Genomic DNA, 25771 nt, shown 5'->3' with positions numbered 1-25771 from the left:
AAAGATGGTGGTGACAGTATGCACAAGCAAATAGAAGAAATGAGTGGAAGGAGGGTGATTATTATGGGAGATTACAACTATGGTCGCATTGATTGGAGTGAGGAGAGGACACATGGGAGGAAGGAATTGGATTTTATGCGGTTATTAAGGGATAACTATCTGCGATAGCATGTAATGGAAAATACTAGGGGTCAGAGAGTGCTTGACCTAGTAATTACATCTGAGGATTTGGCTGTAACAAATATGACCACATTGCCACCAATCGGTGAGAGTGATCATAGGGTCTTGACTTGGGAGGTGGCTAGAGGTGTAGAATTTTCAATTAAGACAGGGTACACGTGGAATTATCGGGCTGAAAAGTATGACAAGCTTAGGAGTTTGATTGGTTCGGTGCCATGGCATGTACAACTGCAAGGACTAGAAGTTGATAGTGCATGGGAGGTAGTTAGGAAGTGCTTGCATGAAGCAATGGCTGACTGTATACCTAGAGTCCGAATAATAAATCAAGTTGGGGTTAAATGGATGAATAACACCATTAAGCTTGAGCTGCAAAAAAAGAAACAACTATGGAGGGAATTTAAGGAGAAAGGTGACCGGCAGGCACATGAACGGTATAAAGCGCAGGCCAGAAGGGTGACGAGTGTGGTAAGAAAAGCAAAAAAGGATTACGAAAGAACATTGGCCATGCAGGCTAAAGAGAATCCTAAACAGTTTTTTAGATATGTAGCAAGTAAAAGGAAAAATGTACATGGCAGAATGATTTTAAAGAATGCCGATGGTAGGGAGGTAACTGAATCAGTTGAGATAGCTGAGTTACTGAGTGAGCACTTTGCAAGAGTATATCATCCAGGTGGTGACATTGCAGAAACGAGTAAACCAGTAGATTATACGGGAATTGTGGTGAATGAAGTGGAGGTGAGTAGACGATTGCATAACCTCAATGTCAATACATCTGTGGGATTGGATGGTATACCAGCTCGTGTAGTACGAGAAGCAGCTAAAGAATTGTCAGTACCCTTGACCATTTTGTTTAATTTGAGTCTCGGGTCCGGGTTAGTCCCGAGCGGGTGGAAGGAGGGGAAAATAGTTCCACTGCATAAAGGTGGTTCCAAGACTGCTGTTGTAAATTACCGACCGATTAGTATCAGGAATCATTGTCAAGGTCTTAGAGAAATTAGTCAAGAAAAGAATACAGGATTGGATAGATGAAAATGGGATATTGTATGGGGGACAACATGGTTTTGTGAAGGGTAGATCATGCCTCAGTAACTTGCTCACGTTTTATAACACAGTGACGGCTGAACTGGATAGGGGTAATGGGTTTACAGTGATACTACTGGACCTTGCCAAGGCCTTTGACAGGATACCACATGGAACCCTAATCAGTAAACTGGAGCAGATGGGGATAGATATAGGGTTGGTAAGATGGATAGGAGGGTGGTTGAAGGAGAGATACCAGAGAGTGGTTTATTCAGGAGTGGAGTCAAAAAGACGTCTTGTAACTAGTGGAGTGCCGCAGGGCTCTGTTCTTGGACCACTGCTTTTCAATTTGTTCATCAATGATATTGGAAAGGATTTGAGAGGAAGTGTTCACTTGTTTGCTGATGATGCAAAGTTGGGTAGAGCAATTGTGAGTGCACAGGATGTCAAAATTTTACAGGATGATTTGGATAGTTTGGCGGACTGGGCTAGGAAAAATGGATGTCTGTTTAATGTGGCAAAGTGTAAGGTTATGCACTTTGGGGTGAAAAGAACAGCAGCAGTATATCGCATTGGTGGAACCGTACTCCAGGAGATTGACGAGGCCAGGGATTTGGGAGTGCTGGTGGATAGGGAGTTGAAGTTTAGGGGGCACATTGCAAAAGTGACTAAAACAGCTCACCAAATCACTTGGCTTATGAAAAATACTTTAACATGCAGAGACAAACAAGTTGTTCCTCTGTATCGAGCCTTGATAAGACCCCATCTGGACTTCTGTGCCCAGTTATGGGCACCAGGGTTTCTTCGTGATGGGGAGGAAGTGGAGAGGGTCCGGAGACGAGTGACCAAGATGATAGCAGGACTGTGGAATGAACCTTATGAGAATAGGTTGAGGATTTGTGGGTTACAGAAATTGGACGATAGGCGAAGGAGGGGTGATATGATTGAGACATTCAAATTACTGAAGGGTTTTTATAAGATTGATCCAGAAGATATTTTTGAAAATATGACTGGTGGTGGGAGGACTAGGGGCCATGCATGGAAGCTGGGCAAGAGCGTGGTTGACAAGGGTGTTAGAGCTAGGTTTTTTACTTGGAGAGTGGTGAATGAGTGGAATAAGCTTCCAGAGCCTGTTGTGGGTGCTACGACCGTGAATGAGTTCAAGGCAAGATATGATAGATACTGTGTGAATGTTGAATAGTTGTTCCAGACATGATGTTAGGGGCCTCCCTCGATGAGTCTGTCGACTCCTTGGAGTTTCCCGGAACAATAATAATAATAATAAAAAATTACTCAAGTGCAATGATGAGAATGATAGAGTTGAATGCGAAAGTGATTTCATAGTAAATTGTATCTGAGAGATACCACGAACTCCGATGTCAGTACAGTATTGGTTTAGTTTTTTTTTTTTAATTTGTTTCTTTTTTTCAATAATTTGTAGACTGTAACTGAAAATAAATAAATCATCATGTATTATATTTGTAGTGCTTTTTTTTTTTAAATTTTTATCACATTTCAGAACATACTAGTAATGAATGTATCTCTCAGATACACAGGACCTAACCTGCAATTTTTTCGACCGCGACCTCCACATGATTAACCTCCTAACCGACCAGGACGTGTATATATACGTCCAGCAAATCCTGGATACAAGTCAGATCACCTGTTGAAAAAACATGGATATCAAGCGCGTTTGACTGTCATATCCATTAGAAAGTGCGATAATCCTTCACACTGACAAGAACATTTAACCATATTACTTCACGTACGTAGCAATGTTCAGTTACTTATTGCCAGCCATTTGCTCGGTAACTGGAATCTAAATTATTTTACCTACAAGTTACATTTATTTTTGCTACTTGTTTTATCGTATAATTATAGTTTTTAATGCCAGGTGCAAATAAGGATTCTTTCATATTTCTTCACTTAAGATTGTATCACTCTGGAGAATAATGCCACTATCTTTTTTTTTTTCTCGCTAATTATCTTAGTCACCAATACATTTTATTCTCCCAGCACTTGATTCAAGATAATTATTTTTTCAAACAATTATTTTATAAATTCCTAAAAATCCAAATCTTAAAAGAAATACAGCTTCCATCTGTTACAAATTGTTTTCTTTATTTTTTATTCATAATTTTAGAAAATTAGTTCACAGATTGTGTGAAGGTTTGCTCTTTTACGATATTACTTTATAATCATATGTAAATCTTGAATCATATCACATAATGTATAATATTTATAATGTAATCTGTAGTTCTTTGCATTTCAACTTTCTTGGTTTCTGGAATTGCTCATTACATATTGAAATGAACAGCTATTATGAAGTGAACTGTTAGGTACATAATTTCTGCTAATTTTGATATTACATGGCAATTTTGAAGTAGCGATACTTTCCCTACAGATTATCATTCGAAACATGTATAGGTGCATGCGTCAAAATGAAATTTTATTTATATAATTTCATTTTGATTTTCATTTCAATTTAAATTGTATTTCATCTTTGATAGCTCACCCCCCCCTTTCCAAACTATCACACACACACACACTGCTAGGTAACATGTGTGCACCTTTTTATTTGAATTCGTTATTTTTCCAAAGTAATTGTACCAGATAACTTTTAATATTCCGATAGTGAAATTAAATTGTGATTATCACCAATGAGCAAATTTTGTATATTTTCTCATTTATATTATTTCCTGATAAATATAAATCATTAAATAATGTGATATTGGGGAAATTAATGTTTAAATAACAGTGTCATCATACAAAAGCAATATCAGAATAAAATTTTTCTTACATGGGAAATTTTTTTGCATACATGGGAAATTTTTCAAATAAAAAGGTGCAACATGTGTGCACCTTTTTATTTGAATTCGTTATTTTTCCAAAGTAATTGTACCAGATAACTTTTAATATTCCGATAGTGAAATTAAATTGTGATTATCACCAATGAGCAAATTTTGTATATTTTCTCATTTATATTATTTCCTGATAAATATAAATCATTAAATAATGTGATATTGGGGAAATTAATGTTTAAATAACAGTGTCATCATACAAAAGCAATATCAGAATAAAATTTTTCTTACATGGGAAATTTTTTTTTTTACATATAACTACGATGAATTTTTGCACAATTAATTTTCCCCACGATAAAATTTCCAGTGATGAATAGTCTTAGTGATGAATTTTCTTTGTGATGAACTGTCTGGACACAACCTCAACTACCTTCATCATCTATACCAACGCCATTGTAAAAATAATCATAATTTAAAATTAGCAATATTTTTACAAATTGTTTATGTTAGTATATTATTAGTTTTGTTTTCATAACACTTATTGTCGGCACCTGCGATGTGTCCATTATTGATGTTATTTTGTGAAAATGAAATGTGAAGCAGTTAAGAAATTGATGTACGTACTAGATTGATAGTTGTTACTTTCAATCCTTTTATTGTAGTTTAAAATTATTAAGTGTTGTGTTTTGTAAAGACATTCTCGTTATGCCAATGGAGACAACATGTCAACCATTATACTGTGTATAACTTCTCACTTACAATTTACACGGAGTGTGCATTCTCGCTGAGGAGTTTAATGAGTGATTGACAACCGACAGAGAGAGAGCATTCAGTATCAAAGTAACAGGAAAAACAAGAGAGAGAGAGTTAATGGAAGTTTAAGAACACAGACCGGAGGAATTTTGTTCTTATGAAGTTTATTTACTTTTATGTGAAAGTCAGAAGAATGTTAATAGTAGATTCTGAAAAGGAATAGTAAAACTAGAGTCTTTAAACTGGAGGAGTTGAGACTGTCAACAAGTAATTAGTAAATAAAAGAAGATATTGCAGTCGATATTCTAAAGGAATGTTCAAGAAAATTCTGAGTGGAAAGTTTCTGTTGTTTTTGTAGTAGTAGAAGAAACTTTTTTTCCAGTACAAAAATTAGTAAATTGTGCATCAAACTGAACTGCAAGAGCTAAGAGTATTTATACTTCAGTGAGTCAGTGAGGAATAATGTATGCTACATGAGGGTGATAAGAAAAGATTCTATGGAAAAGAAGAAGAAAATGTTTATATTTTCAGAAAAGACCCTAACAAAGAAACTGACCATGAACATTTTTGTTGTTGTGAAAACAAGGTGTTTAGTCTGGTAGATGTGATTAAGTATATGTAAAACAATCTAGTAATAGAATGAGTTAGAGAATGGGTGATTATCCTTGGATCCAGTATTTTGTAGTTATGTAATTTTATCTAAAGTGTATTTATTGTTTAAGTTTTATTAAATGAGTATATTTTTGTATTTAGTCTTGAGTCAGTGATTTTCCAGATCCTAAAAGAAACAGTTAAAAGTCATTGCACCAATCGAAATTGAACCCCTGTGTTTGAACAATTGAACAAATGGCAATTAATTTTCTTCTGTAAACATCATCTACCGCCAACCACCACCACTATCATTTTCACAGACAATCACAAACATAGATCCACGGCAGGATTTGAATCAGCAGATACGTTAACCACTCGGCCAACCAGGCCAATTGAATTGAATAAGCATAAGTAAACATTGAAAAAGCAAAAGTAAAGTCATCATTGAATAAGCACAGGTAAACAAAAAATAAAGATAAAGTTTTTTGTCACATATGAAAAAAAAAAAAGGAGCATTGCCCAAATTTGTTTCTCAAAAGTTTTGGGCAATGCTCCTTTTTTCTCCTTTTATGGACAATACAACCAATTTTACCAATGCAATTCATTCTGGCACTAATGACTATGAAACCCTGATTTTGAAATAACTCTTGAAAACATAAGTAATGCTAGAAATGTACCTTGGACCTACTGACTACTACTAACACTGTCTTTCTAATTTTCAGTATAACCCGACATATTTCACTGATGCTTTTGCATAAAATTCCTACCTTGTACATCATTCACAACTATTCTCATTACATACCATTTCAATCTCATTAAATTTAACATTAACAACAAGCATTCCAAACACAAGATAGCTTTTCTTTAAATAAAATAGGCTATAACGTCAACCCTACCCCCAACCTAAATAAGCTCTCCTCCCTCATATTTCACTCCTGGCTGTTTTTTTTTTGAAGTCTGTGTCCCTCCTACAGTTTTTGCCAAAGAATTACAACCTACTGCTGTTCAAAAAATGTAAATAATTTCTTTCTTAACTTCTAACCTATATGTAGAGGACCTTTTAATATGTGAGATTCATGTGTCCAAAGTTTAGTCATGTTTGATACAGAATACACTGGGATGAACAGGTGTTGGATTCTGAATGAAGAGAAACTAAAGCTATTGGCATTTCTTTAAGAATCCAACATGATCTTCCATAACATAAGCAAGACTTGTAAATATTGTTTATCTCTTGCTTAAACTGTATTACTCATATAATTGCTCTGTATTTTGTCAGTTATTAATTAATTATAATTTTAGGATATGTCATAATAATGAAAGGATTCTGTAGTAAATGTCATTTATTTTATTACTTTATTCCATCAATAATATTATAAGAAATTGTATGTATGTAACTTTATGAGCCTTATGTGAACTATAATATACGTTGTTTTTTTTTTGTGATTGTGAATGAAGGTGAATTTAAGTAACTATAATATTTTTTTTTTATTAATTTTCAATACCAGTATGTAAAGGTATAATGTTATGCAATATTTCTATTTTTATTTTATTTTGTTTGTTACTATGGAGATGGGCTAGAAATAGCTAGCGCATGCATCGATCGCAAGATATAGTATTCAAGAGAAGGAATTGACATAAAAGAGCATGAGAAAGAATTTTGGGTAGGAAAGAAAGTGAAGGTACATAAGCGAAAAGCGAGAGTATACAGTGGATGAGTAGACCAGAAACATTCACGATAGTGTGGTGAAGAAAGGGGGGGGGAAGCACTCAGGACAGTGCGGAGAGGCGGGAAGCAGGGAGCACTCATGGCAGCACGGAGTAAAGTAAGAGGCTGTAGTAATAGGAATTAGGTGCTGTAATTAGATTAAAAAGAGATGAGGAGATAGCTTATTAGTAGCATGGAGTAAAGTAAGAGGCTGTAGTAATAGGAATTAGGTGCTGTAATTAGATTAAGAAGAGATGAGGAGATTGCTATTTAGCAGCACGAAATAAAGTAAGAAGCTGTAATAATAAGAATTAAGTGCTGTAATTAGATTACGAAGGATCGGGATGTAAATTGGCAACTCAGAATATTGATAAGGAATTCTAAAGTTATGATGAATTCCAGAGCTTTCAAGGAAGATGAGTGAAAAGCTGATTTTATTGAAAGTAGTAAATGAGGAACAAGTGAGTTTTCTAGTGAAAGTGTGTCTACATTTGTGATGTGCAGAGATTAATGATTAAGTTAGTTTAAAGAAGATTACTTTTGAAATGTGTAGCTCCAGTGTGATAGTTAACTAAAGTTTTGAGTGTGCCTCAGTGAATACCATGAGCAAAGGATTTATCCGGTAAGAACTGTCCAATTTTATGAATGATATAATCACGTAATCACAAGAAAGATATTTATTTAACCAAATATTTCGGTCTGGAAATAGCAGACCATCGTCGGTGGTATTACAAGAACAGTTTAAAAAATATACAAGCTAGAATACTAACAATAGATCGTTGAAATTAGAACATGCCGCGTGATGTTATATCACTAAGTATGAAACGAAATATTTTGAAGTAGAAACATGATTGAATTTGCTATTAAAAAAAAAAAAAAAAAAAAAAAATTAATGAGTAATCTTGATTAGGCTTTCCCAGATTTTTGATATAGATATGCAGTCATTACGATTCAGGTTGGGATGATGGAGCAAGGCCTCCACGCTTTCCTTGAACAAACGTTCGAACCTATAACGCGATCTATGTAAGAGGCGCGTTTTGGACCAAAGGATGCTGTGGTCAGTTTCAATCCCGTGTTGAGCCAAACCAGACTTTTCAGGTTTATTGTGAAGAATGGATGATTGATGTTCTTGGATTCTTTTTTCAAGAGAACGTCCAGTCTGTCCAAAGTAAGAGAGATCACAGTTGCAAGGAATTTGATAAACTCCAGGAAGAGATAAAGTTGAGCGTTTGTCTTTAGGAGAAGGAAAATGAGAAGACAATTTGTTAATAGGAGAATATGTAGCTGTTAAATCATATTTCTTCAAAATTCTTGCGATAGGTTCTGAAATACCGGAGATATAAGGAATAGGTACTCGACGTATTGAATCTTTGTTGTTTTGTGGAGGATTATAAGATGTAAGAAGACGTTGAATACTTTTTTCAGAAAAGCCATTGAGTTTCATGTGTTGCTGGATAGTAGAAAGTTCTTTCTGTAGATAATCAAAAGTAGAACAATTAGTTTTGGCTCTTTTGATGAGACATTTTATAATTTGTTCTAATTTCAACGATCTATTGTTAGTATTCTAGCTTGTATATTTTTTAAACTGTTCTTGTAATACCACCGACGATGGTCTGCTATTTCCAGACCGAAATATTTGGTTAAATAAATATCTTTCTTGTGATTACATGATTATATCATTCAGTCTTATGTCGCAAGTATCCTTAAAACAACAAGTCCAATTTTATATTACTTCAGTGCAGAGATATATGTGTAATTCCTCCTCTTATTCCCCACATTAACTATAACGTTTTTGCTGAAATCAGGAGTATGAAGTATGAAAGTGTATACTCATGAAGCAGTTGTTGCCACCATTAATGTATTGAGACTTTACTGACTGTGGGATAATAGTAAAATTTGTTACTAAGAGATTTTGTGATATTGAACTCTATTAAAAGTTATTTTAATATTGTGAAAGCTATAAATCTGAGGCAGAATGCCCATAGACTGAATCTATAAGATGTTGTGACCAGTTAAGCTAAGACATTTATATTATCTTGTTCTCAGAATTGAATTTATATGTATAATATATAACCCAGAATTAAATGTTTTGTTTTGATGATTTTAAAATTGTATTTGCCTGAATCTCCTTTACTGCACCTTTCATGAAATTATCGGACCTAGCAGGAGCTTCAAAAATAAGAGATAAACTCGGTCTACGTAAGAAATAATATTGATGTCAAATTAGTTGATGCTTGGTTTCACTATATTTCATTAGACTAATCTAGATATAGAGTGGCGCAGTCTAAAAATATAAATTTCTCTATATTTAAATTAGTAATCAACCAGCAATTTATTACTTGTTTAAGAACAGAGTTAAAACAAGATGGCGGATCGAAAACAAGGAAGTACGATCCAACACAGGTATGACTAATTTGTCTGTTTGTCAAAGGTTGTTGCATGAGCACCCGCTTATGGTGTGAATGATCTAAACTTACCCACTGTTCATTTTATATACAACATATTTTATGAACAGACACAATTATTTTTTTAATGGCAATTACACCCATGACATGTAAACCATGACAGAACCCTCGGCACAGCCAAGGATTATAAGTCAGGGATTCTACTTTATGTATGAAAGTTTTCATGTCACATTGGCCTCCAATAAGCAAGATAGCATTGCTTAGTAGATGGAGAAAATCACCTACCAGGTGTAGTGACCACTAACGTGATCTAATAGCTATCACTCTCATAGTGAAATTATTAAAGCATTAAATGCACTCATATTCAGTCGAGTATTTATCTATCTCTGAAACTGGAGCACAGATCACTGTTTGAACTCTGTAGGGAAGAAAATGCATATATTTAATTAACTCTCATCATAGCCGAACAAAAATTCCAGGGTATACTGCTGTTCTAAAGAAAATACACAACAGCAAATTAATTCTGTGATATTCATGCAACTGAAGTACAAAAGCACATTTTTTTGTACTTTTTTTTTGTCAAACAGTGCATTGCACACTTTAATTCAAAACTCTAAAAATAAAGCATGCAACTTAAAGCTTTAAAGCACGCAAATTAAAATTAAATTTACCTTTTTAGTCTGAATATCTTCTCTTTCCTTCAACTTCTTTTTAGCTGATGAAAGCACCTCATCTAATAAGGTCCTGACACTCTAAAAATGAAAACAAAATTTTTAAAATGAACTATATATGAAATTACACACACACACACACAGTACATACAAGTAATTAGTAGTTATATATCTAAATGGACAGATGTTGTATTTTAATCATTAATGCTTATCTCCTGTCATAATTGTATAGGATGGCAAATAGCAGAAATAAAATACAGAACCTGGTTAAATTATGAAACTTTCTTAGTTTCCACATACATTTGGCTTTGAAATAACGTTGGATCTTTAATACACTATTTCTATACAATTTACATCACCAAAATGAAGCTGTATGGCTATTTATTAATTACTTTTACCTACCAACCAAGAGTGCTTATGAAAATTGCATTTCTCTGATGGTGGATTGCTTTAGTATTGAATGAGAGTTTTTGTTCCCTTAAGCTTTCTCTGCCAGGTCTCTGAAAAGAATAGTAGACCTGTGCACTCTAGCAGTTGATCTTTCACCTCAGCAAGCAAAGGCTTAGCTCAGTGGCAGTACTTGTTTTTGGTTGTGCTGGGCTGAGGTTTGGGTTGGTGATTGGGCAGAGCATAGATTCAGAGATCCAATTTCTAGAAAGGCTCAACTATTATTAGTTTTTTTTTTTTTTTTCCCCAGTGTAAACTGGATTCTAGGGTGAAGACTACTGAGGTGAGAAAGGAGAGTAATGGTAATGTTTATGACCATGAGGCCAAATGGAGAACATATCATCCATATATCTTAACATGATAAAAGTTTTGAGATGGGCTGAGTCAAGAGTTTGTTTCTCAAAATATTCCATAAAAAAATTGAAAGGGAGGGGCAAGGAGAGAACCTATAGAGGTACCATCTATTTAATTAATTATAAATTTTGTGCTTCCAAGAGAAATATCCAGAATGGATAGCAAACGAGAACAGATCACTAATATCAGGAGGGAAAAACTTTATAAGTGATAGCATATCATTTAAAGGAATACTGATGAACAGTGAGGTATCAAAGTTAACCAAAATATCTATATTATTTAACATTAAATTCTCAATACAAGTTCAAAATGGATAGTTTTTTTATATGGGAAGTAGTATGACCTTTGAGGAGGGGGGGGGGGGAGAGTGCTTTGCTAATTTATAGCATGGGAAATCTGTAGCATCTACTATAGGTCTTAGGGGAAATTAGGTTTGTGTGTGTTTGGCAATCCATATAGCAAAAAGAAGGCATGATGACAAGTGAAGGGTTTGAATTTTTTTTTAAGATTTCAGGAGACCAGGAAGAAACCTTTTTGAACAGACTTTCCATTTTTTTTTTTTTTTTATCTGCGACTTGGTGGGATCATAATCTAAAAATCTGTAGGTGGAACAGTCTCTGAGAATGCTGTCCATTTTTCTGTTGTATTTATTGGAATTAAAAATAACAGTAACACTCCCCTCCTTCTTAGCTCTGATAATGACCATATTGCTATGTTTGTGTAGTTTCTTGCGGGCACTGAAATGATAGATTTCTTTTAGGTATTGAAAGAGACTGAGTAAGAATGCTGGCAAAATCAAGTCTAATGTTGCTAGCTATTCCCAGAGCTAAAGTACGGATAGTGAATGCGATACTGAACATTAGGTTTAGTGCAAGTACTTGCTTCGGAGCACAGGCAAAATTATGGCCAAGAGTAAGGGCACTGACAGCAGCAGCATCGCTTCGTCTTTTTGCATGTTAACTACTGTATGAAGTCAAACTAGAGGTACACTGAACTTTGTAGAATATAGGAGACTGCTGTACATTTTGATGTATTTATTTTTGACTTTTAAGAATTCTTTCTGAGGAGAGGGTTCTAAAATATCAAAGAGACTTGTACAGAGTTCAGTGTTTAGAATAGCTGAAACTCTGACTGCAATGAGCTAATGGCTGTGTTGGTAGCAGTAGCAAGAATGGTACACGTTGCTACAATTTGTTCCCATAAAAGAGAAAAACTGGCATGCTTGTAGACACAGAGGGCTGTTTTAGATTTAAACTCTACTTTAAATTTCATGCAGTTTGGTAATATTCTTGTATCCTGACATCCTTTGAGAAAAGCTATCCTGTTTAGTTCACTAGACAATGGAAGTTTCAACTTACCATAATGTTTTGACTTGCATGCTATATCCTCACCAGAAATAATCATAATATGTGTTAAAGCTTAAATGCTGAGGGAACCTCATGTTAGAGGCTTAATGTAGTGAAACAGATATTTTTAATCCTGAGAAAGGATGATTAAAAATATCATTTTATTCTTCCAATATTTAATCTCAGTCAGTTAGATATCATCAGAGAGTACCAATATGAAACTTATGACACACATGCAAAGGCCAAAACTAAGTGAAACACATGGAAGAAAGACTAAAGTCCTAACCAGCTGCACCATCCTCTGTGGGCATCTCTCGGTTAAAAAAAAAAAAAAAAAAATGAAAAGTCAGCTCAAAAAAAGTTTCTTCCTTGCCTCCTGAAATTAAAAAAAACTCAAACTTTTCAGTTCTAATGGATATATGGATTACCAAAAATACAAAACCCAATTCCCCCTCTCCCCAAGATATATAGTAGATGCTGATTCCCCTCACTGGTCATACCTTCCTATTTAAAAAACTACCCATTTTAAACTTGTATTTAACATTAAATGATAGAGATATTTTGATTAGCTTAAGTGAACAACTGTGTGAATATTGGTAAACAGTGAGCTTAGCCACCTCACTGTTCAATATATACAGAAAATTTTTCCTCCTGATATTACTGATGTTTTACTTTGCTATCCATTCTGGATATTTCTCTTGGAAGTACAAAATTTATTATCAGATAGAGGGTACCTCTATGGATTATCTCCTCTCACTGCCCCCTTGGCAATTTGTTTATGGAATATTTTGAGAAACAAGCTCTTGACTTAGCTCCCTATCAAACTTTTATCTAGTTATGTGGATGATGTATTCTCCATTTGGCCTCATGGCCAGACACATTAGACTCCTTTCTCATCTCACCCTAGAATCCAGTTTACCATGGAAAAAAAGAAACTAATAATAGTTTAACCTTTCTAGAAACTTGGTAACAAGCATACCCAATGGTAATTAAACATTAAGGAGACTGCTCTAATATTCTTTTGTAACCTGATGTCCTGTCCAAACAGCATTCTAGTCCACACAAGGACACTGTACCATCAACAAAATTACATGCAAAAGCATGACGTTTCAGAAAATCAATTCCAAATATTATTGTACATTTGGATCAGATGATTCTGGAAGAACTATTAATGGAAGACAAACTTTCAATGGAAAACAAGGAATTGAAATAAAAGCACTGATTTGCTTATCAGCTGAAATTTCTGATTAAAATATACCCTTTAATTTAATTGGATAGCTTAAAATTGAAAGCTCATTTGGAATTAGAGATTTAACTCTGTTAAACAAACTAAGAAATAAGTGTCAAGCAAGATTTCACAAGGCACATCTTCAATAAATTCTTATAGAACTGTCAAAGGATTACCTCCATTAGCATAAGGAGCTAATGACACATCAAACTCTCTTTTAGGGTTGGAGCTGTCTATAGCTTTACCAATGTCTAATGAGTAGTTTGACATTTCTGTCCTTGTCAGTATAATATTGGAATAATAATTATTCCCTGATTTTTCTTTATTATCTGATTTCTTATGTTGAAAACAAGATTTATCCCTAACATAACAGTCTTTAGCAAAATGATCAGGTTTATTGCATCTAAAGCAATTTGGAATATATCTCCTTGGAGATGTTTTATTCCTATCAATACTATTAGATTCACAAGAGAAAGATTGATTATCTGTAGGATTATTGGACATTGTTAAATCAGATATCATCTTAAACAGAAGTTCCTGTCCTTTTACTCTTTGGTCTTTGTTGTCTTTCTGTTTCTTCACTAAGAAATGTTTTCAGTTCCTCTAATTTTCCCAAATCATGTAATTGTACCTTTGACTCAGATTCTGGAACATTTTCTGTTAGATTTACAGAAATTTCCTTAGACTTTTTCTTAGCACCCTTTAATTTTTGAAACTTTCCTTCTCTCACTTTATCTGTAGCCACAATGTTAGGAGAATGAGTTTCATTATACTGAAAAGGGTCATCATCATCATCAAATTCCTGCCATGTACCCTCAAGGGGTGTACAGGATATGACAGTACTACATGAAAAAATTACATCATTACTAACTTCCTATCTACAATTTTCCTCCAAATCAGTCTGTTACTTGTCAAGACTCCAACATTATCAGATCTTATATTTCTATCGTCTAAGGCACTTTGTACAGTATCAATCCACCTATATCTTGGTCTTCCTCTGGGTCGTTTTCCTGCCAACCTGGCAGAGAACACTTGTTTTGCTAATCTTTCCTCTCCCATTCTATTTAAGTGACCATACCATCTGAGATTAGCTCTGCTAACGCATTCCTGGATGCTGACAATGTCAAGTTCTTTCCTAATATCCTCATTTTTAATATGATATTGCCATTGATGCCATCTGTTCACGCCTCTAATCTTTCTCAGGACTCTCATATCTGCGGTCTCTAGTCTTTGGTCAAGTGTTTTACTTCTGACCCAGCTCTCAGATCCATAAGTTAAAATTGGTTTGAACACAGTCTTGTATACAGCTAATTTAGTGTTCCGACTAATTTCTTTCTTATTCCATATGAATTTATTCAATTGACTTCCCACGATACCAGCTTTGCTGATTCTGTTGTCTATTTCTATATTTAGTTTACCATCTTCAGTAAAAATTGTGCCTAAGTAGCTGAAATGTTTTACTTGTTCCACAGGTTTTCCATTCACAACACAGTTGACATTTTCAATGATTCTGCCTATTTTCATTGTCTTTGTCTTTTTATTGCTGACCTTCATACCATATCTATTACAACAGCTATTCAATTTAGTCAGAGAATCTTGCAGACTTGTAGCGGATTTATTTAGAAGTATAACATCATCCGCATAAAGCAAACAGCTGACATTAACATCTCCAATTTTGATATCAGGTTTAATACCACATTCCTTCATAATGTGATCCATATAGATAATGAATAACAGAGGGGATAACGTACATCCTTGTCTCACACCAGATTTAACATTAAACCATCTTCCTGTACTTCCTTCAATTCTAACTGCAGACTCACAACTCAAATAAAGACTAAGTATTGCTTGATATAATGCCCCATTGACACCATATAACTGCAGCGTATTGAATAGCTTCTCTCTTGGCACCTTGTCATATGCCTTTTCCAAATCGACAAAACTTAAATACAGATCTTTGTTATATTCCCATGCTTTCTCGACTATTTGTCGCAAAGTGAAGATCTGATCCTGACAGCCTCTATTTGGCCTGAATCCAGCTTGTTCTTCACCAAGCTTTTCTTCCACAATTCTTCTCAACCGTTTCTCAAGTATACTTGCATAGATCTTGCCAGGAACACTCAGTAGGGAAATACCTCTGTAATTCTCACATTCAGTTTTATTTCCCTTTTTATATATGGGTACTATGAGAGCTCTACTCCAATCATCGGGAATTCGTCCCTCTGTCCAGGCTTTCTGAACTATGCAGTGCAGCCACTGTAAGACTCTTATACCACCATACTTCATCATTTCTGGTCGAATATCATCTACTCCTGCTGCCTTTCCACATTTCAAGCCTTTGATGGCTTTTTCTACTTCAAGTATGGATATGTATTCCTGACTGCATGCCTGGTCAGTGTTTTTTATCACTGTGCTGTCATCACTGCTTGTTTCATTTAGCAGTTTTTCAAAGTAATTACTCCATACTTCAAGGATATCTTTTTCTCCTGTTTTCATTTCACCTTTATCATCTCTAATTCCTTTTACAGCACTCTTTCCTCCATTACTAAGCTTCTTCAACAACCTCCAGAATATTTTGCCACCTTCTTGATATTTATTTTCTATATTCTTGCCAAAGTCCTCCCATGACTTTTGTTTAGCTAGTTTTACACACTGTTTAGCTTTCTTACATTTGTCTCTATATTCTGTAAGAGTAAAAGCTGACTTATTTGCCAGGAACTTTTGATATGCTTTCTTCTTTTCCTTCACTGCCTCTTTAACTTCCTGTGTCCACCAGGGAGTTCTGATTTTTTTATCCTTACAGACAACCTCACCATATGCCTCTCTGGCAGAATCAATCAATGTTTTCTTCAGAGTTTGCCACTGAATCTCCAAGGTTTGATTCCTGTTCTCAAACTCTTTCATTTTCTTTTCAATAATATTTCTGTATTTTAGTCTACAGTTTACATCTGAGAGCTGCTCAACTTTTATTCGCTTTAAAACTTTCTTACATGTTATTCTTTTCAATATGAAATTCAATTTTATCCTGCTCAAGACTAAATAGTGATCACTTTCAATTTCAAATCCTCTGTACACTCTGGTGTCCTGCACCAGGGAGAAAACATCACTATCAACAATAACATAGTCAATGAGACTTTTCTTATTCCTAGCCTCTTCTCTCCATGTGAATTTGTGCACATTTTTATGTTGGAACATGGTGTTAGTAATTACCAGTCCATGACCTGAGCAGAAATCCAACAGATATTTGCCATTATTATTAGCTTTACTCTTTTCTCCAAATTTTCCCAAAATATTTTTGTATGTCTGACAATCATTTCCTACTCTGCTATTTAGATCCCCAACAAGGACCAACTTTTCCTTTTTCATTGTGTCAGCTGCTTTTTCTAAAGCCTCAAAAAATTCCTCCACTTCTACCTTCGTAGAACCTTCTGTGGGACCATAGGCACAAATAAGTCTCATTGTCCAGTTCCCCATTACCTGTTTATTGTTTGTGGAATGAAATATATCTCTAAGTCTCTCTTCCTTTTCCCTAACAAGTTCAAAACACTGTTCAAGATTTTTAACCTTTTTTTTGTATGCTGTTTCTTCCAAATTATCTTTAAGGCCATGCCTAAATTGATTAAAAAGCAACCATTCTAAAGAGGATTTCTCTTCAGATGAAACATTAAATTTATGAGCAATGCTCCAAAGTCTATGATAATATTCTGAAACAGACTCCCTATTACCTTGGGTATAATAGGGAGTCTAATAGGAATAAAACTACAATTTTTGCTTAGAATAACATGAGTAGAAAGAGTACTGAGTACAATGTCAATGAAAGATTTTAAGGAGAGATGAGATAAAAACTGTGGGTTATTGATTCTATCCCTCTGGAAGTGTTAGAACTCCATAGTGATACATGAATAATAATTGCAAGCAGGACTAAGACAATTTTGGTATCCAGACTGGACAGGATTCTTTTAATCTCTTTTAGGGTAAAAATCAGAGAGGATTTTTACCATAAATATAATATAACAGAACCATCACAGTACAAAAATAGGTGAAACCAATGCTGGACAAAAGTTAGGCTGACAGTTTTGGAAGACTAGAAAGCATAAAAGAAATTTGCATGAACATTTGTTCATCAGCCCTTTCAAAATCAGTTCTGAATATGTTGAAAATTGTTTGCAACTATTTCAAGCACTAAAATGGACAGAAAAAGTAGGATTGAAATTTTGTTGATATTACAACATGCTTAGTTCTCTTGACAACTTTGGAACACTTCTTTACAGAACAAAACTTGGTTAATGGATGAAAATTTAAACTGAAATGGGTGAATGTTTCAAAGTGCAAATGTTTATTTAGATCAGGAAACAACAAATACAGAACAACAGTAGTTGCATGGGCCTTGCTCCATGGGATATGCCAACAAATGAATGAATTTCTCAAATTTGCAGAATCCATGAAGATATCCATTAATGTGGGTAAATGTGGCGGTCGAGTTTAGCTAGTCTAGAAAACGTGTTTTTAAAGTTAAATATAGTGTGGCTTTTTGTCACAAATTGTGCTAAAATTGTGCATCGGTTAGAAACAAGTGTCCTTCAGTGGTATTATTGTTTAGAACTGTGGTGTATATATTGTGTTTTCACTGCCGTTTGTATCACTATATCAACGTGTAAAGATGGCGTCCAACAAGAAACGTACGTCAGCGGCGCGCAGGACTTCTACTACTACACGAAAGGCTGGCTCAGCGTTAGATTTTTCGCAATGGATGCGTTGCGGAAACTGCTATATGTATGCACCGAAAAATGTGAAGGATCTGTGGTCGGTCTGGCAAAATGAAAAGAAAGAAAATGTCGACGTATGTGAGAAGTGTCGGGATAGGCTGGAGCGTTTAGGAATGGAAGCTGACATCGGGACCGTAGCGGAAGAACTTCGGCGGGAGTTTATGAAAATGAAAAATGACCTTCATCTTCTTCATGAGGAAGTGGAAGTGATCGGTAAGGAGATACTGGAAGTTAAAGCTGAGTTTAATGTGTTAAACAGAGAAATTAGGACTATAGAGATTACTTTAGCTGAAGTAACTAGAACAGGATTACATATGGGTGAGTCTTTGGTGAATGATTCAGTAATAAATAGTATGGGAGTGATTGGGAGTCAACATAATAAAACCACAAGTAGCCAAGAAGAAATGAGATGTAGTGAGAGTGGGGGGGTAAGTAATAGAGAGTTGAGTAATGAAGCTGGGAGAGTCATGCTGAATAGTGTAGAGAATGAGTCCATGAGTGTGAACTTGAATGAAGTTAATAGTGGTAAAATATATGGTGATTCTATGATTAAGGGTATGGAGAGTGGTATGCATGAGGAGTGCTTGGCTGATGGTACAATAGAAAGAGTGGCTTTAGCAATAAAGAGAGGGCATGAAACAGACAAGATGATAGTTATGGTGGGTACGAATGACCTGAGAGGTAGTATAAATCGGGTAGGAAAAGATTTAAGAACATTATTAGATATTGTGAAGAGGAAAAGTGTCAATGGGAGAATAGTGTGTGTGCTGCCTCGTTTTGACAATTACGAGTTAAGTAGACGAGCAATGATAATGAATGATATGATTGCAAGAATGTGCAGAAAAAGAGGTCTGGAGTTTGTTGATGTTTGGAGTGTGTTTGAAGGAAAAAGGCAGTTGTATGCTAGAGATGGACTGCATCTTAACATGGAAGGACATAAGAGATTGAAGAATTTATTGTTTTCTGAACAGGTTGAAGTTATTGGGCAGGGAAACTAATATTGAAAAGGTTGAGTGTAAGAGAGAGAAACTTTAGCACTGATTGTGTATTTATTGATCCTTATAGGCAGAATAAATTGCAGAAGAGAGGGGAAAAAAATCGGCATAGGACTACAGTAGATAGTGACTTATATATCAGTTCTAAAGCCGGTACAAGATCTAGAGGGAATCTGCAATTTTTGTATACCAATGCTAGAAGCATTAGAAATAAGAGAGAAGAATTTTTGGCATTAGTCAGTGAAATCTCACCAAAAGTTGTAGGCATTAGTGAAACTTGGCTGTCAGCAGAAGATGTGGTCACTGGAATTGAATGTGATGGGTACAGTATTTTCAGGGAGGATAGAGAAGATAGAACAGGAGGAGGAGTACTGTTGATGATAGCTGATGTGTTGCAGCCAAAGAAAGTAGTATATCTTGATGATAGACATGTGAATGAGAGTTCATTTGAGGCAGTCTGGTGTGAAATAGTGACCAACGCAACCAAATATACAGTTGGATGCTGCTATAGGCCAGGGAGTACAGGGGGAGATATTGAATTCATGCATCAGCAACTTAGTGCAATGAGTGAAGGCTTGGTGATTATTATGGGGGATTTTAATTATGGTGATATCAATTGGAAGGAGGAAATATCACGTAGCAAAAAGGAAATGGAGTTCATACATCTGCTACGAGATAATTACTTGAAACAGCACGTAACTGAAGGGACACGTGGTGTGAGAGTGTTGGACCTGGTTATTGGTTCAGAGGTTATATGCTTAAGTAAGGTGACCTCGTTACCTCCAGTTGGTGAAAGCGATCATGTGGTATTGACTTGGGAGGTTGCAAAATCTGTGGATTTTTCTATTAAGAAGGGGTATGTATGAAACTACAGGTTAGGCAATTATAACAAGCTTCGGAGTGAGCTTGCAGCCATCCCATGGCAGAACATATTGCAAGGGAAAGATGTTAGCAGTGCTTGGGATAAAATCAGCGGGTATCTGAGGAAAGCAATATCAGATTGTGTCCCCATGGTCAGGAGGTCAAACAAGGCAGGCATTAGATGGATGAGCAGTAGTATCAAGCTTGAACTACAAAAAAAGAAAATGTTATGGAGAATTTACAAGGAGAAGGGCGATCAGGACACCCATGAGCAGTACAAGGCTCAAGCTAGGAAGGTTACCAGCATAGTAAGAAAAGCTAAATCAGATTATGAGAAGACCTTAGCCAAAGAGATCAAGGGTAATCCCAAAGAGTTCTTCCGCTATGTGGCAAGTAAGAGGAAGAATGACTTCGGAAGGATAACCTTAGTGGGTGCTGATGGTATTGAGGTGACAAAATCAGATGTAATAGTCGAGTTACTGAGTGATCACTTCTCAAAAGTCTATCACCCAAGTGAGGATATCTCTATACCTATAGCAATACCTAATGTGAGAATTGAAGCTAAAGAATCAGAGGTATTAAATATATTGCGAAACTTAAATGCAAACACTGCGGTAGGCTTAGATGGAATATCAGCTCGGGTGTTGCGTGAATGTGCAAATGAATTGTCAACCCCTCTTACCTGGATATTTAATTTAAGTTTGAACTCTGGTATGGTCCCTAGGGAGTGGAAGTTAGGCAAAGTGGTTCCTTTGCATAAGGGTGGCTCTAAAACTGCAGTATTGAATTACAGACCAATCACCATCTCAGGAGTAGTGGTAAAAGTATTGGAAAAGTTGGTTAAAGACAAAATTCAAGAATGGGTGGATCAGGATATGATACTCTATAGAGGCCAACATGGTTTTGTTAAAGGTAGATCCTGCCTTAGCAATCTATTAACTATCCATAATAGAATAACATCAGAGTTGGACAAAGGAACTGGCTACACAGTGGTACTTCTGGATTTTGCTAAGGCTTTTGACAGGATACCCCATAGAACACTGTTACTCAAATTGGAGCAGATGGGAATGGATATTAAATTGGTGATATGGATAGGAGAATGGCTCAGGGAGAGATACCATAAGGTGGTGTATGGAGGAGCCGAGTCCAGAATGAGGCAGGTGACCAGTGGTGTGCCTCAGGGCTCTGTGCTTGGGCCAATGTTGTTTAATTTGTATATAAATGATATAGGAAACGGCTTAAAGGGAGATATTCAGTTGTTTGCTGATGATGCAAAGTTGTGTAGTGCAATAAAAAATCAAGCTGATGTTGAAAGTTTGCAGGAGGATTTAAATAAGCTGGTAAAATGGGCAAAAGAAAATGGATGTCAGTTCAATGTGGAAAAGTGTAAAGTCTTGCATTTTGGGATTAAAAGATTACCAGCTGTGTACTACATCGATGGAAAGGTACTCCAAGAGATTGATGAGGCTAGGGACTTAGGGGTATTGGTAGATAAGGAGATGAAGTTCAGAGGACACATTGCTAAGGTGTCCAAGATTGCACATAGGATTACTTGGTTGTTGAGGAACACACTGACATCCAGAGATAAAGAGGTTATTATTCCCCTTTATAAAGCATTGATACTTCCACATTTGGATTACTGTGCTCAGGTCTGGTCACCTGGATTCCTTGGAGATGAGGAGGCTGTGGAGAGGGTTCAGAGAAGAGTGACCAAGTTGGTGAGTGATATAAAAAATGCTCCCTACATTGATAGATTGAGAGCTTGTGGATTGCAGAGATTGGTTGATAGGCGAAGAAAAGGGGATATGATAGAAAAATTCAAATTACTAAAAGGTTTTTATAGGATTGATGCAGGGGAAATGTTTCAGCTGTGTGATAGTGATGGAAGAACAAGAGGTCATCTCTGGAAATTAAAGAAGAGTGTGGTTAACAAAGGTGTCAGAACAAGGTTTTTTGCCTGGAGGGTGGTGAATGAGTGGAATTCATTGCCTGACTTTGTTGTGAGCTCTTCATCTGTAAATGAATTCAAGAAGAGATATGACAGATATTGTTTTGCTAGTTTGGGTCTCCCGCGATGAGTCTACTGACTCCATGGAGATACCCGTAATAATAATAATAAAAACTCATTCATGGAGAGAGCACCCATAAACTCAGACAAACCCATTCCACTAATTCACTTCAAGGAAAAAAATCCAGTCTCAAACACTTGCTCATTTTCAGGGATGATCCCTAGTTCCCTCCCCCTCTAGTCTTGTGCTAATAAAAAATTTCCTCTGCATTAGTCCTATAAAAGGCCTCCCCTTTTCTGTCCAACTAATTTCTGTAACCCATAAATCTTCAACCTATCCTCATAAGCATTCCATAGACTTGCAATGATCTTGGTCATTTACCTCTGGATTCTCTTCCACCTCACCTGCAGGAAACCCAGGTGATCAGATCTGCACACAGTATCTAAATGTGTCTTAATGAGACCTTATAAAGATGAAAGCCTTTTTATTTCTACTTGCTGGGGTGTTTCTTCAATAACCAGGTATATTTTAGCAATAAATGCCCTCTGAACCTCAACTTGCTATCCACCAGTGCCCCCAAATCTTAATTGACTTCCTGAAGCACAATTCAATCAATATAGTACATAGCTGGATCATTTCATTTCAAATTGCACAAGTTTACACTTTGCCACTGCTAAAGTGACAGCTATTCTCCTTTGCCCATATCAGCAGTATATCCTCCTGCAAGGTCTCTACATCTTTATTAAGTATTGTTCTACTCAACTCTGCATTATCAGCAAACAAGTAAATATTTCACCTCAGTTAATTCCTTTATACTCAGGAATGTAACATTAAACACAGTAATGACAATTTTGACTAGCAGTGTACCCAGGACTCTGTACTTGCAAAGTACAGAGTCCTGGGTACACTGCTAGTCAAAAGACTGTACTATACTCCCAAATAAATGAATGCCTGATACCTCTCCATTAGTCAACTTTGTCTTTCCACCCTTGAGACCCACTCATAGCTGAGACAGTCTAATTAGAAGCATTGTCAATTTCCCTAGCATATTGAGCTCATATCCCATAGCTGCAATTTCATCAAGATTCTGCAATATACTATGTGCCTCTAGATCATCTACCTCTATTTTCACAATCAGCTCCTGCCACATCTGTTATTGCAATATTTTTTGCCTGGATGATAATATCTTTGCAAAGCAATCACTCAATAATTGATTTCTTTGCTTCAATCATCTCCCTACTAGCAGTATTTGTCAAAATTATTCTACCATAATCATTCTTCCTTTAACTTGTCATATACCAAAAGAACTCTGGAATTACCTTTGGATTGCACCAGCTAATTTTTTTTTTTCATACTCTGATTTTGTTTTCCTTTAGCTACCCCTACTGGCCTGTACTCCAAAGGCACTCATGCTTGATTCCACTTGATTTATCCTCCTGATTATTCAGGAGAATAAATCCTAAGTATTCAGTCTGCTACTACTTTCAAACATCCCTTTACCATTTCCCACTGCTCCAAGCACTTTCCTGAGTTAGTCATAATTATCAGCTCTGTAATTCCACATATATACCTTCTTTAGCTACCTCAGAGGTTAAAGACTGCATGATCACTCTCACCAACTGGTAGCAATGTTTCATCAGAGGATTTGTCTGTAATAATAATTACTTGTCCTCCATTCAATGAACCTATGCATTATCATTCAAATTATCCTTTGAATCCCTGGTCAACAGCAGCAGCAACCAACTACAGTTTGTCTTATTAGCTTGTCTATCACACCAGATGGGGCTAAAATGCATTGCTTTCACCAACCTCCTCTGAACTTCTCTTTTTTGGCAGCTGTTCAACAATACTCCCATCCTTTTCTCTCTGTCCTCCCTGAAAATACTATGCCCCCTCCCCACATTCTGTCTCACTAAATATATCATCTTCTGTCATGTCTCACTAGTGCCAATAACTTTCAGCCATGAAGAACCAATGCCAAAAAATTGTTTGACTGCTTCTGATATTAGTGTACATTAAGTGCAGTATACACTCTTCTCTTTTTCTACTTTCAATAACTTTTTAATGTCCTCATGCCATACTTGTCTCCTTTCAAATCATTTATACCTGCCAAAATAATCAATTCTTTTAACTTTGCCTTTTTGCTTTTTAACAGCCTCTCGATAAATTGAGCTTCCAGGTGTAAAGATTAACAATGTTAGTGAGAGGCTACTAGGAAAGCAGCATTCTTTTCTCTCTCCCTCTCTTTTTCCCCCTCACATGTTTTCTTCTGTCTCTCCTCAGCTGTACCACTGAATTCTCTCAAGTTCATGCTTCAACCTGTGATGGGCATACATACAAGCTTGTCCTCTCTCAATAAAACCAGCTCTTTATTCTTCAAAATCATTCATAGTTATATTCTTATGATCATCCCTTTTACATCTCTCACATTTTTACTATTCCCAGATACATCTACTGCTTCACACCTATTCTTTCGACTTGACCAACACTCTGGTGCTTGCTTGTGAAATACTTCTTGCATACTCTCTCGCCACTCACTTTCAAACCAGTCTTCACACAGTCAAGAATACATTTCACAGACACTACACTGCATGAAGTCTTTGCAAACCTCCATGTTCAGGTTGGACTCTGAACATGGAGGTCATGAGTGCAATTGTTCTAGTTGCATCCGTGCCATGTTATAAAAAATACAGAATAACCTGCATATATAACTTAATCTATATCTAATTGAAATAACATCTAAATTACATCTAAAACAACTTCTAAGCACTATTGTTAGTATTTTTTAAAACTTTCTAGAACACTAATCACAGAAAATTCTACTAGATGGGTTCAATGATAATACTCAAGTGGATTTTCTCTTCTGGAATAGCATCAAACATTCTTAAGAGGATTTTATGTGTATGAACACTATTCCAAAAGTTGGGAAGATTTGGAATTAAAAGAATAGAATTAATAAGAATTATTATATAAGTATACAATTATATATTTGCCAGGTGGGGCGTCGCCCAGTTAAACAAGGCCCCAGTTGTTTTCGCCAGGGAACCAGGGCGAACAGCGAAAAGTCAGCTACTGGAACAAATCTGAAAATAAACCCAAACTCAGCATCACCAGAGTTAAAGATCAGTACTATCAACGTAAGAAGCCTGAATGGCAAAGAAATGGAGCTAGCTGAGGAATTAGATAAGTACCAGATCGACATAATAGGGGTGACTGAAACAAAAAAGACAAAAACTGGTGAGATCTTTCTGAGCAATAAATACAAAATGTTATATTCAGGCAATGACAATCAAGGAAAAGAAGGAGTAGCCATAGTATTCAACACAAAATACGAGGCTAATCTTCTTGAATGGCAGTCAGTCTCAAGTAGAGTAATGTGGGCAAATATGAGAATGGGGAACTGGACAATGAGACTTATTTGTGCCTATGGTCCCATAGAAGGGTCTACTAAGATAGAAGTGGAGGAGTTTTTTGAGGCTTCAGGAAAAGCAACTGACACAATGAAAAAGGAAAAGTTGGTCCTTGTTGGGGATCTAAATAGCAGAGTAGGAAATGATTGTCAGACATACAAAAATATTTTGGGAAAATTTGGAGAAAAGAGTAAAGCTAATAATAATGGCAAATATCTGTTGGATTTCT

General features: G+C 35.9%; 1 protein-coding gene across 3 annotated transcripts in view; it reads right to left on the bottom strand.

Annotated features, from left to right (window-relative positions):
* The window catches only part of Cog2 (conserved oligomeric Golgi complex subunit 2), a 437003-nt gene that overhangs the window by 343088 nt on the left and 68144 nt on the right, over positions 1-25771 (bottom strand). For all 3 annotated transcript variants that reach the window (XM_090399142.1, XM_090399141.1, XM_090399143.1), the window contains exon 4: positions 10127-10207. In XM_090399142.1, coding sequence (XP_090255268.1) covers positions 10127-10207 — 81 coding nt within the window. The remainder of the gene's footprint in view (positions 1-10126; positions 10208-25771) is intronic.

The sequence above is a fragment of the Typopeltis vanoorti genome, chromosome 10 (genome assembly GCF_054136105.1).
Source record: "Typopeltis vanoorti isolate ZY-2024b chromosome 10, IOZ_Tvanoo_1.0, whole genome shotgun sequence".
NCBI classification, from domain to species: Eukaryota; Metazoa; Arthropoda; class Arachnida; order Uropygi; family Thelyphonidae; genus Typopeltis; species Typopeltis vanoorti.
Note: the sequence above shows the minus strand (reverse complement) of the source record. Positions and strands in the feature narration are given on the sequence as shown.